The sequence below is a fragment of the Quercus suber genome, unplaced genomic scaffold (assembly GCF_002906115.3).
Source record: "Quercus suber isolate HL8 unplaced genomic scaffold, Cork oak 2.0 scaffold_438, whole genome shotgun sequence".
NCBI classification, from domain to species: Eukaryota; Viridiplantae; Streptophyta; class Magnoliopsida; order Fagales; family Fagaceae; genus Quercus; species Quercus suber.
The window spans coordinates 99,595-113,472 of record NW_027069889.1 but is presented as its reverse complement, the minus strand read 5'-3'; the positions used below and the strand labels follow the sequence as shown (position 1 = coordinate 113,472).

At 39.6% G+C, this 13,878-nt stretch overlaps 1 protein-coding gene across 1 annotated transcript; it reads left to right on the top strand.

The window, feature by feature from the left end:
* The first annotated feature begins 10,380 nt into the window (after positions 1–10,380).
* On the top strand, positions 10,381–11,202 carry LOC111988160 (uncharacterized). Its single transcript, XM_024019929.1, has 2 exons — positions 10,381–10,711; positions 10,805–11,202. Exons 1-2 carry the CDS (start codon positions 10,381–10,383, stop codon positions 11,200–11,202), a joined length of 729 nt encoding a protein of 242 aa, XP_023875697.1.
* The last annotated feature ends 2,676 nt before the right edge of the window (positions 11,203–13,878 follow it).

Genomic DNA, 13,878 nt, shown 5'->3' with positions numbered 1-13,878 from the left:
GAAGCAATAAACAAAACCTTCATTAAGATCATCAGCAAAATGAGTCAGGAATACATTAGAGGTTGGGTGACACATCTCCCAGACGCACTATGGGCTTATCAAAGCTCACCAAAATCTGCAACGTGATTCTCCCCCTTCTCTTTAGTATATGAGACAGAAGTGGTGAGCCTAGTGGAAGTAATGATACCATCCCTGAGGGTTATGTAGATGTGAAAGAAGGAAAAGGAGAAGGAAGTTTTTATTGCAGAAAGGTGTGAGGACCTGGAAGGGTTAGATGAGAAGAGGGGGGAAGCCCAAGTGTGTAGTTGCAGATACAGGCAAAGAATGACCGAAACTTGTGGCGGGACAATTAAAGAAAGAATGTTTACAGAAGGACAACTCATGTTGAGAACAATAGACCATGTTAGGCGAGGTATGACAGGACCATATAAATTCTCACCAAAATGGGAAGGACCTTTCGTAGTAAGGGAAGCACATGCAAGTGGGTATTATCGCCTAGCCTAGATGGATGGAAAAGATTTGATGGACCCCATTAATGGCAAGTGGTTGAAACGTTATTATGCATAGGGAAATATTATGTAATCATTCATTTTCTTTCTTGTTTTTTCTTTTTCCTCCAAGTGACTACCCTTGCAAGGGATATGGTGTCACAAGAAAGCATTGTTGCATGTTTTACTTGTAACTCATATTTAAAAGCAAAAAGCAGAAAATAATGAAGATCATGCATGAAGTATTAGTAGAAATATACTATACCATAAAGCATAATAATAGCTGTAGCAGATATAGCATAATAGATTACAAGCCTAAAATGTATAAGTCAAACTAGACTTATCAAATAAGTCATAAGTGCTGGAGAAATAAAGTGTACTATGGAGAGAAGGGAGGAAAGAAATAAACACAAGAGAAGGAAATAAAGCTACATCATCATAAGAGATAAACATCTAAGTGATCAAAGGCCTAAAATAAGGGTTTGGTTCTTGAAATGGCTAGAGCTATCGACACCAGAAAGAAGACGCTCACGATGTGCCTCTAGGTCTACCACCTCCTTCTTCAGATTCTCAATGCAAGCGTCAATGACGTCCACAGCAGGTTGGATATTCCTCATGAAGAAGGTTCGGGAAATCTCTCATAAATGGTCCAGCAGAAACACCATAGCAAACCTAACACGAATCAACTCCTGAACCAAAACCCTCCACTGAAAGATACTCTTAGTTGAAATAGTGTCGATGAAGTTATGCTCAATGTCGTTCATCATACATTCCAACAACTTGAGGAAGTGCTCTCTCGCAGAACAACTAAAGGGGAATCCTGCATGAAGTCCCCACGACAGCCTCCAAGCGTATAACACACTCTTTAGGTACCCGAAAGTCATGGAAGTCAACATAAGGAGATCTAGCACCCTAGAAGTCTGCTGGGTCGAGGTCATTGGTCCCAGCTTGCTCAAAACGGACAACGAATGCAGAACTGCTACCGATCTCAAATCAAGAGGTTGGAGCCACCTTGGCAGGATATGAACCTGAAAGAGAATATAAGGCACAATATAAGCCCTTAGGGAGAAAACGAATAAAAGAGATGGGTGCAATGACACAAATTCTGATTGAAGATGGTAAGGAAATTACCAGGACCAGCAGGAATGGGGGTTGTAGGCATCGTAGGACTTGCTGTAGACTTGGACTTCTCAGGCATGTTCGTGACTATGTGGTAAGAAAAATATGCAGAATAAGTAAAAGGATGCGTTAAGAAATGGCAGGAAGAAAAAGAAGAAGAAGACATAGCAGAGATAAAGGATACATACCTATAGCCTTGGTCCCCTGCTCATCATCGTCACTAGCCTCATCAGAATTAGAAACTCGTGTCCTCACAATGGGCTCATCGTCAGAATCTTTAAGGACCCCTTTAGACCCCTTATCGGAAGACAAGTCTGCGTCAGGCCTTTAGGTGACAAAACTGGGGATAGAGGACTGGGTGACAACTAAGGAAGAGCCATCCTTCACGGCTTGGGGGAGGGCAATGAAAGGATTGATGGTAGATATGATTGGAGGAGTAGCAGGAGAGGTGTTCTCGGTCTCGGACACCCCTGCAGGAGTGACTCCCTTTTGGGGAGTAGGGATCTCAGTAGGAATAGGTGTGGATTCCCCAATAACAACCCTTTCAGCCTAGGTAGTCTCTTTGACAGAAACAGGCTCGGATGGAGGGACTGAAGCTTTGGCAGGAGTTCCTTGTGCAGTAGTAGCAAAGGCAAAAGCCATGGCATCTGTTCCATCAAAGAAGCCCTCTATAGTTGCACCAGCGGTGGTAGGAGCCTCCTCGCTCGTAGGACAATAAACAAAAATCGACTCGGAATCAACCTAAGGAAATGATGTTAAAGTGAGAAAGAAGATGAACAAGCATGCAAAAAAAAAGGAGATATATGATAATATACAACAATGACAAGAAACAGGGATACATGCACAAATAAAGAAGGGAAAGGAATGTACCTTAACCTTGGGCTCATCGAGCAATATAGGGTGAGTGGCTGAAATATCTTCCTTGTACTTAGACTGCCAAGTAAGGAGAGAACACGTGCACAAATTTAGCTGCAGGAAAGCTCATAAATAGCTAAAGTAAAGAAGGAGCAAAGTTTAGAGATAACATACTCTCCTTTCGGCAGTGGCAGATGTGGTTGGTGGAGATGTCTTCCTTTTGCTACCATGGGTCCTACTGGAAGGAGGAGCATCCACGGGTGGCTTTGGTGTAGGAGGCTTAGGTCTACATGCAGTAGAATGCCTGCTGGAACAGGTACGAGCAGAAGGAGGGAGAGAGCTTTCAAGGACTATATTGCCGAAAGGGGGAAGGCTTCCCTTATATGGGATGATATTAGAACAAGTCTTAGAAAAATCATCACCTTTCTTAGTAGACTTAGGCTTGGCAGTTCGAGAAACTGAGCCCTTTTTTGTAGGCGCAGGAAGGTTCACCACCTTCATTTTCTTCTCCTAACTAGGAGGAAATTCACCAGCATACCAAAACCACTCCTTCTCATTCTTTTGCCACTTGAATATGGCCAACATACTTTGCTTTCTAGCATATGCCACCACGGACGTGGTGGGAGGTAATAGTCACGAGTTTGCAAAAATGATGGCATGTAGACCTTCAGGAGGGGCAAAAGAGAACCCAAGACCACCCAATAACTCTTGGCCAAAGGAAATCATCATGGCCTGCCAGTACCCATGCATTTAAGCAGTGCAAAGACCCTCTCTCTGGGAACTTGAAATAGTGACTGCTAATAAACTCCAAGATCGCATTAAAATCATTGGGTATGTTCTGATCGAGCCTAAACTATCTCCTCACTTTATGGGTAGAATAATGAACATAGCGGACGCCTTCATTAGCCAGATAAGGCAGCCATCCAGCATTGGTGGTTGCCAAATATGTAATTCCCCTTTCATCAAAGGCAGTCAACGGGATGGTGGTTCCAGTAGTGGCCATGAAAGGGCCTATCGCTGAATCAGCACAAGTAAATCCACTGCCCAAGTCCTTATAAGCCCTCCATGAAAAGCCAACCCCTTTATCAAAGAACTCTACAGCAGGATGTCCAAATGGCTTCAACCTAACCCAATGATAAGCTAACTGGAAATTAATGACAAAACAACCATAGAAATCAGTAATCACTCTAGGGCAAGGCTGGTACTTCTTCTTGGTATACTGGACTGGCTTGCACTTAGCCAAATGCTTGCCATAGTGCACCCATAACAGATACTACAATACGGTACTATGGGCAAAAGAAGTAACTATGTGGCAGGAGCTTGCCTGCTTCTTATCACTTTGTAACATGTCCAAGTGAACGTACAGATGACCTAGAATTATAGGGGCGAATGACAAACTCACTCCAGCAGAACCTTTATGGCTAACTGAAAGTAAAGGGGTTTTACAGCGTAATGTGGATGCGAACTAAAAACAAACTTACAAAGCCAGAATGCGATGAAGGTGGCATGGTGGACGGCAGTAGAAGCCTTCGAGAAAGCCCCAACCTAATGAGACAACTTCGCGGTCACCAAGGATGGGTAGCAAAAGCTGATTGTCCATGTCCTTTAAAGTCATGGTAATCTCACCACAAGAAAGGAATAAGGTATGGGTGGCGCTACACCACCGACGGACCAAGTGGCAGAGGTTGAGCAAATCTCGATAGTTAGACAAACATCGGGAGGAAACGATGGCCTTCAATACACTGGCCTGCTGTAACGCTGCCATAAAACCCACATTGGACAACTTTGTGTCCACCCACTCTTTCCAACCTAATGACGTACCCGACCTAAATTCAAAGAGAATGGGCACGGTAGTGAGGTCCTTTGGTGGATGTTAAGGCTGAGAATAGAGGATGCCAAAGAGACTTCAGAATCACGGTGGCAAAGAGAAAGCCATACACGGCCTGGCATAGGAGGCGAATAGTCACTGGACACCATGGGAAAGTGAATGTGGGTATCATACCACGAGTCGATGAGAGGAAGACATTCATTATCCGGATTGCGACCCCCTTCCTCCTCTTTGAAACTGTCCGATTTAGAATGGGGAGCCTTTCCACCCATGGTCTTGGCGAGCGGATCATCGGTGGCAACCTTCTTCCCTTTACGGTGGGAAGAACTCTCACCCTTCACTGGCGACATGGAAGACAAATTGAATGGAAAAGGTAATGGGTAGAGAAATTTTGGGAAGGTGAGACGGTGAAGGGAACGAGAAAGGAAAGATTGTGAGAAAGTGGGGAAAAGTATGAGGAAAAGAAAAACGAAAAGGCTGAGACAAATAAAAGCGATGTGAAGGGAGGAACGAGTCAGCCGTCAAAAGAAGCATCGCATTAATGAAGCGGAGGTTGTGTTTCAAGATAACTGCTAAACTGAGAAACTTGAAGAGACAAGTCTATTCATGGCAAAAAAAGAAACAATGCAGGGTCCACTGTTTTCGCGAAAAAAAAAAAAATTATATGAGCATTTGCATATGAATTACAGAAGCAATCCATATGCTTAGGGGGTTGAATGTTGATGCCCATTTTTTGACAAAGGGCCCAACAGCAGAAGAAGTCCAATAGTAGAGAAGATGAGAAGGAAATGAGGGGCAAAACGGTAAAGAAATAAGGAAACAAGCCCAGTGGGTTGAAGCAGTAGGATTGATGGCTAGCAGACCCACGAAAATAAAAAGAGGTAAAGAAGAAGTAAATGGGCCAAGGAAGCCCATGGAATGAATTGGTAAACTTAATGGGCTAGCTTAATGGCCAATAAGTTCAAAAGGGTAATAAGAGGTAAAAATGTAGTAAATGGGTCGAGAAAGCCAATAGAATTTAGCAAAAAGCCCATAGGAGTAAAAGAGGTAAAGAAGAAGTAAATGGGTCGAGGAAGCCTAAAGAATAAAGTAATAAAATGGGCTGGCATGACAAGAATGTTGGCCAACAAGCCCAAAAGAGGTATAAATGTGGAAAGTGGGCCAAGAAAGCCTTGAGCAAAAGATTGATAAAGAAATGGGTTGACATAGTAGGAATATCAACTTGCAAGCCCACGGGGTAATAAGAAATAAAAAGAGAGGTAAAATTATAGTAGACACAATGAAGTGATATGGCAGGATCAATGGCTAAAAGGCCCACTGTCATAGAGAAGAAAAACACGGGCTAAGTAGGAAGATGAAGGCTTTTTCCCAAGTGATACCTAGTCCAAGAAGGGATGAAAGGAAGAAAAGATGAGCCCAAAAGCCCACACATCCTTCATGCCACAAAAGATAAACATCAACTAGTACATACAACATAATCAAACAAACGCAAAGACAACATAAATGGTGTGAAGGCCAGAAAGAAATACATTCAGACGGAGTGGAGCATGCACAAAGGGCCAGGGCTTCACCTACTTATACCTAGCCAATACATGGGAGGTGGGCCATGGGTTAAGGTTTTCAGAGGGTGTGGTTTGGCAGTGGGGAGCAAATGGGGTCTATTTAGGGGTTCTTGCTCAAGTTTCTTTGGAAGAAATGTTCTGTTGGGATGACATCCAGGGACGGACCTAGGTGGGGGCCTAAGGGAGCTCGGGCCCCCCTTGGGCCCAAAAAATTTTTTTTTTTAGTAGGTAAATCCCCCCCCCCCCCCCCCCAAAATACTTTGTAGCTTAGGCCCCCCTTTAAAAATCATGAACCATCCCTATCCCAGCCGGCCATCCTAGGAGGCAGGAGCCCATGTAAATCTAAGGAAAAAAAAATGTAAAAAAGAAAAAAGAAGAAGAAAACCCAGCAGTCCAAAACCAAGTAGAAAAAGCAAAAAATGAATGAAAAAAGAAAAAAAGAAAAAGAGAGAGGCGAGACAAAGAAAATGAGTGGCGAGACTTAGAGAGTACTCAGAGTAGAGACTCGTCCCAGTGATCTCGCTGCCCACTCCATGATGCCACCGCTCACGCCGTGATGCCGGCACCATGCGAGAGAGACCCATCTCACTGCCCACATCGCCACCCATCTCGCAGACTCATCCCTGTTAGCTATTGCATACCTAAACAGGAAACGGCCATGTGAGACCTATCTTGCCGCTGGTTGCTTGATCTGCCTAGCCCAGCTTCATTACTCTAGCCTTCACAGTTCACAAGTATTTAATCTATCATTTCCTTCAAAACCTATTATAATGTTTATGAATCTTAGAATCTAACAATTTGTACTTGTGGACTTGTGGTGTTTGTGTTTTCATTGATGAGTGATGAATTGATGTTGGTGATTGTGAATTGAATTTGTGCCTGATTGCTTGTGGGTTTTTTTTTTTGGGCTTTGTGACTCTCTGTCACTCTATATTTGTGACTCTCTTTCTTATATTATATAGATAAGAGAGATAGAGAGATAGAATAGAGTTTGTAGAGATTAGAGAGTATATTAGTGTAGTGTTTGATTGTTTGTTCTTTGTTGACTAGTAGTTGGGCCATTGTTATTAAATCTGTTTCATTCCGGCCGGAATGGCCAGAATATTTTGTACCGGGATGCAATCCGGAACAGTAATACCACATGTTCCACCTTGGGTCCAATTCCGGCCGGTTTCGGGTCATTTTGGCCATTTTGGTCGATTTCGGTCAATTTCAGTCAAAATGTAAATTTCGGCCGGTAGCAGTTTTAGCCAAAAAAAAAGAAAAGAAAAGAAAAAAACTTAAACTAACAAATCCATCAGCATAACATGTTTCACCTAGCACTGATCGCCTGAAGAAGTTCAAATCAGATCTGCTACAAAGCTATTAAATGATTTGAAAAAAAAAAAAAAGGAAGAGGAAGAGAACATAAATTTAGAGTTGTTGTGGAGGAAGCTCAAGTTTTAGCTGCATATGAAACTTTCTTCTTCAGTCCTCCACTTAAACTTTTTGTCTGGGTCTCTGAAACTTTCTAAGAAGTACCACTGTAAGTAACCGATGTGAATATGAAATGAAGAAGAATAAGAGTGGATTGCATTTGCACGTGGGTGATGGAGTGGGTTTAGGTGAAAAGGGAGCTTCCTAGTTTATAAATATCCATCAATGTTTGTTTATTTACAAAAATACCTAAATTTGAATTTAAAAATAATCAATCTAATCACTTTATTATTATGGTAGTATTTCTTTTAAAACACTATATTACATTCATTAAATGATATTACATTTATAAAATTTGGCTTAAGAATAGCAATGAGTAATAAATTTTTTTTATTAATTACTAATATATATATATATATATATAAAGTGTTAATTCCGAAACAGTCTAAACCGGTACACCGAAATAGACCGGTACCGAAATATTCCGTTCCAATAGACAAATCGAAACGGGCACCGAAACGGTATTCATAACATTGAGTTGGGCAATAATAGGGACAAGTGACAGGAAAAAAAAAATGGTAAAGTTAGGAAAAGTTTTTGTTGGTAGTGTAGAATAAATTTATAGTATCGATAGTGGGATTGAGTCAGTGTCAGAAATATGGAGACAAGACAAAGACAAAGAGAAAAATAAAGGCAAAGATCAAAGACAAAAGAAAAAAACAAATCATATAATATAGAAAGTTGTCACACAAATTTAAGAAAATAACAGTGATTCACTTGCACCTAGGGCTGTCCAACCCACCCAGCCACCCGGCCAACCCGCCCGTACCCGACCGGCGTTGATCCGATCCGACTGCTCCGGCGGTCAGCTGTGGGTCCCGAGTTCCAAAACCCGACGCCGACGGGTCGGTTTCGAGTCCCCTCGTTCAAAACTCGTGAAACCCGACCCGTCTAAAGACATCAAACTCTGGTGAATTCTCTTGCGATTCCGACGAGTTTTCAGCTTGATTTGTAGATTTTGGCGACCAAAACAACCAGATCTGGCATAGATACACCAAATTGAGTGATTCTCGGCACGATATGGGGCAAAAATAATTGGATTTGATGAAATACTTACCGGATCTTGGCCGGATAGGGCGAAATTTCGCCGATTTTGGCCGTTTTTCTATGTTTTCCGTCGAGTTTTGGCCTCACCCGAAACCGATGCCACCCACCGGTGAACCGACCCCTGAAACCCGACCCTCTTAACAGGTTGGTTGCGGGTTGAGAATCTGCAACCCGATCTCTTACGGGTCGGTTTGCAGGTTGGGCACAAACCCGACCCGCCCGACCCGTGGACACCCCTACTTGCGCCTATTGTTAACTCATAATGCTAAATTAGATAAATTTATAAATTGAAAAGAAGTGAGAAATAGTAAATTTATAATTAAATGCATCATGCATATTACCTAGATTCTAGTATTTGTCTTTAGTTGGTAACAACACCGTTTGTGAGATAATATATATGATTCTTATTTCATCTGTAGATCATGAAAAAATCAACTACAATGTTTGATTTTTTCAAAAGAAAAAATTCAAATTCTTCAAAAGTTAACATAGGATTGCCAACAACTAATGTTGCTATTCCAATTCCAGAAAATGTGGATGTTCCAATTCTAGAAAAAATTCATTCCCCAATTCCGGAAAATATCGATGTTCCAATCCCAAAAAATATTCATTCCCCAATTCTAGAAAATGCCGATATCCCAATTTCGAAAAATAGCCATATCTCTCAAACACAATTTCAAAAAATCAATATTGATTCTTTGGATTATGATCCCAGAACACGCAAACAAATATGGGAATATCATGTTAATCAACGTGATGAAATTCGACGGGCTTACATTAAAAATAGTCTGCACCAACCTCCTCTAGAGACATAAAAAAAAAAATTGAAAACACAATTGTAGCTTTCAAGCTTCTTGGTTTGAATATTATTCAACATGACTTGAATATTCTCCTACGAAAGATGCAGCTTATTGTCTACCCTGCTTTGTCTTTCATAATCCAAATGGGGTTGGGACAAATTACATTCATTGTTGGTGGATTTATAAATTGGAAAAAAGTTGGGGGCAAAAATTGTTATTTTCAAGGTCATATAGGAAAAGATCCTAACTTAGCTCATAGAGTTGTCGAGCAAATGTGCAAGGATTTGATGAACTAATGGCAGCATTTACAAAGGGTAGTTGATCATTTCACTACTGAACAAATTGCAAATAATCGGTTGCAACTGAAGGCCTTAATTTATATTGTCCGACATCTTGCCTTTCAAGCTATATTGTTTAGAGGTCGAGATGAAAGCTTTAGTTCATCTAATCGTGGAAACTTTCTTGAAGCATTGAACATTGTCACTGTTTGGAATGAGAAGGTTGCTAACATAATAGAAAAAGCTCCCAAAAATGCAACCTACACATCACTTAAGATTTAAAAGGAATCTACATGTTTACTTAGTCAAAGTGAAGAAGGCAATTTCGGAAGAAATTGGTGATGCAAAGTTTTGCATAATGGTTGATGAAGCTCGTGATGAGTCCATGAAAGAGCAAATGGCTGTGATTTTTAGATATGTTGATAGAGAAGGGTTTGTGAAGGAACATTTTTTTGGACTTATTCATGTTGTTGACATTGCGGCTTTGACTTTAAAGGAGAGGATATATTCTTTGTTACTCAACATTGCTTAGATATACAAAATATTTGAGGGCAAGGATATGATGGAGCAAACAACATGTGAGGTATGTGCAATGGATTACAAGCTTTGATTTTGAATGATTGCTCATATGCTTACTACATCCATTGTTTTGTACATTGCTTACAATTGGCATTAGTAAAAGCATCAAAACAAGTTGTCCCCATTAGTGGGTTTTTTTTTCTTAAATTGCTTTTGGTGATCAAAACTGTTAATGCTTCATGCAAGCGTAATGAGCAATTGAAAGTTGTCAATGCTAATGAAATAGCATGTTTGATTGATCTTGAAGAGCTTGAGATTGGAAGTGGACTTAATCAAATTGGCATTTTACAACGACCTATAGAAACAAGTTGAAGTTCACATTTTAGATTAGATTCTAGCTTATTAAGGATGTTTACTTCAACTGTTGAAGTTTTACTAAATATAATTGATGATGCAAGTGATGGAGAACACCGGGCAGAAGCAGAGTCAGCTTATGATGGTTTAACTTCATTTGAATTTGTCTTTATCTTGCATCTTGAGAAGGAAACTATGGAGATCACTGATAAACTTTGTCAAGCTTTGCAAAGCCAATCTCAAGACATTTTAAATGCCATGCATTTAGTTTCATCTACTAAAGCACTTATCCAAAAATTTAGAGATGATGGATGGGATGGCTTACTCATCACTGTGATATCATTTTGTGAGAAGCATTGCATTGATGTCCTAGATATGAATGCTTGTAACGTTGGGAGGCGAGGTCGAGCTCATAATTAGCAAGATAACGTTACAATTGAGCATCATTATCAAGTAAATATTTTTTATGTTGCAATAGATTCTCAACTACAGGAACTAAATCATTGGTTTAATGAAGATGCAATGGAGTTACTTAGGCTTAGCTCAGCTTTAGAACCTCGAGAGGCCTTAAAATCTTTCAGAAGTAGTGCTCTTTGTTTGTTGGTAAAGAATTTCTATCCACAATATTTTACAGATTATGACAGACAAGTGTTGGAGAAGGAGCTTTATCATTTTGAGCATAATGTAGTCCAGGATCTAGAGTTCAAAAAATTGAACAGTTTATCTGAGTTGTGTCAATGGTTAGTGAGAACTGGAAACTCAGAACACTACAAACTTGTTTATAGAATGGTGAGACTTGTGCTTACTCTTCTAATTTCTACTGCTACTACAAAACGACCATTTTCAGCTATGAAAGTTGTCAAATCTAACCTTTGAAACAAAATGGAAAATGATTTTTGGACGGACTCTTTGATGTTATACATTGAAAAGGATATAGCTTCGACATTTAGTTTGGATTCAATCGTAGATAATTTTGAAGATTTGAAAGAGAGTCGAGTTCCCTTTTCATAGATGATTGTATTAAGAAACAATAGTGTTTTGTGTCTTTTGTATTTTTTGGTAGATGATTGTATCTTAATATATTAAGAAACAATGATTTTTGGGTATTTGTCTTGGTTGATAGTTTATTAATACTATATGGATGCTTATTTGTATTTTTTTTTTCGCTTATCTCTGCCACCCCCCCCCCTCTCTCGGCCCCAATTTGAAATCTTGGGTTCGTCCTTGATATTGACATCTCACTCAAAAGAGGTAAGTATGGGCTGGGACCACTTGATGCATGCCATATGAGGTAGTAAGCCTTATCTAGATAAGTGAAACAAAAATAGAGAGAGATAAGAAACAAGACAAGTAATTTTGTCTGGGAATGGAGAGTTGTGCAACCAACACACTCTGAGCAGAGGTAGTGGTTGGGCAGCTAGCATGCTAGTGGGTAGTCTTGGAGGGATACCCATAAGGAGCCAAAAGCAGTTGAGGGACAAAAATGGTGAATCCCACAATGGCAGATGGTATAAAAATGGGGTAGTTATGAACAGTGAAAGAGGGACAGACAAAGGAGAGATAGAAAGAAAGGAGAGAATAGAAAACAAAAGAATACATGAAAAAGCTAGAGAGAAAAGAAATAAAGACTGGAAATAAAACCAGAGAGGGAAAATGAATGGTAGGAATAAAGGCATGCATTAACAAGCTACTTTTTCTTTCCCTCTTGAGAGACCCACTCTATGAAGATTAAGAATCGAAGCTCAAACCATTTATGCTCTTTCTCCAAAGTGTGTAACTTCTATGGTAGGAGCCTTTCTTGAGGTTACTCGCGTTGGAGATTGGTTCCTTTCTTGGGTTTGCTTTTGCTGAAAAGTTTAGCCTATTGTTTGGTAGACAAACTCTTTCCTTTTTCTTTACTATTCGTACTTGTTGAGTGGTTTGCCTCCTGTTCAGTTATTGAGTTATTTACCTTTTCTACTGTAGTATTATCTCTATTTGCTGTATTATTCTGTTGTAACTCTGTTAACCAATTTCTTGGCGTTAGTTGTATTTATTCCATTTAGTATTGTAGTTACCTTGCTATACTGTATTCCTGCCATAACATTTGTAACAGTTGTTCCTGCTATGGCCATGCCATATGCTTAGCCCACAGTGCTCATGTTAAGACGCGTCTGCATTGGGTTGGCTCAACTTGTGCACAAGTTGGCTTGAAGCGTAGCCTTAGTAAGGCTAGTCCCATTAAATAATTTTTTTGTACTCATTAAATAAGAAGAAAATATAACTTATTATTAATTAAAATTAATAAAATATCATCTAATAAAAATTAACACATCATACCTATAAACTTATATTATTTTTCTTTGTTATTATAAATTATATTATATTGCTAGGTGGAAAAAAAAAAAAACCATAAAAACTTGGACATTTTTTTTTTTGACTATTTGTATTTAAGAAGAGTGAGACATACTGGGTAGCATCTGAGTAGAGAAGTGGAAAAAGAGATAAAGAATTGTGTGGTTCTTGGTTGAAGCTGATGAAGAATGGGCTAGATGGGTAGGTGAGAGTTATTAATAATGGGGTTAATTTTGTAAAATTAGTTGGCTGAACCCAACAATAAGTTTTTAGCGGTGTTTTCTCTCCATTTTGGAGAGATCAATTTTTTGTGGGCTTAGGGAGAAAATGCCTCGGCCCCACCAAAATCCTTCTTAATTTCCTTCCTAACCAAACAACTCCAAAAGTTATCTTCTCACTATTTCCTGTCCCTCCTATCTTCCCTCCAACCAAATGCATCATTTTAGTGTAAAACCAAACAGGTTATAAGAAAGATAACAAGGAGAAGATATTTGCACGTAAGAGCTTGCTGATGAACGTGAAGGTGGTCGAGATTGGGTTTGTTTGACAGGTGATGGAGATTGTTTGGGTCATGGCCCCTGGGAGAAGTGAAATTTGTTTGTGGGTTGATATGACAATTCGACTTCCATGATTGTTGTTGACATGTTTTTTTATAGTCAAAAAGACTTTTTAGTCCCTATTAGTGTGGGTTTGTTATCATTTTGGTTATTTGTGTTCTAAAATTGTTAATTTACACCCTCAAGGGTCTCAACTTTGAGAGGACATTCAATATGTCCATTCCATTCATATATGTTAAGTTTTTGCTGTTCTCTTTACTATTTCTTTTTACCCATTATTACAACATACTTATCTTGGGAGAAAAAAAGAAAAAAAAATAGCAAGATGCAAAGTGGGTCTCACATAGATCTGTTGGGAAGATAAACATCTCGGGGAGCTTCCTTGAATAATTAATATAACATATAAAGACATATTTTTACCCAAAAGGCCTAAGCCAAAAAAAAGGCCTAAGCCCAATGGGTATGTGTTCAATTGTGTTATATTAATCACTCATTCTTCTCATCATTATTCAATGTGGGATTTCATTCACAAGTGTATATCCCATAAGATTAACCTAGTATCGTGTGAAACCCATTTGCTTGTGAAAAATGAGAGAGATGGGGGATTGTGGGAGAAATTGTAAGTGAATTGCAGTGCTGGAGGGCTTGGGCTCAAGCTTAG

What these genes read in the sequence shown, in the direction of transcription:
- LOC111988160 (XM_024019929.1), top strand. Translation starts at nt 10,381, where the DNA reads ATGTTTACTTCAACTGTTGAAGTTTTACTAAATATAATTGATGATGCA. An exon ending in TGTCCTAGATATGAATGCTT is followed by an intron (nt 10,712 to 10,804) that starts GTAACGTTGGGA and finishes ATGTTGCAATAG; the next exon opens with ATTCTCAACTACAGGAACTA.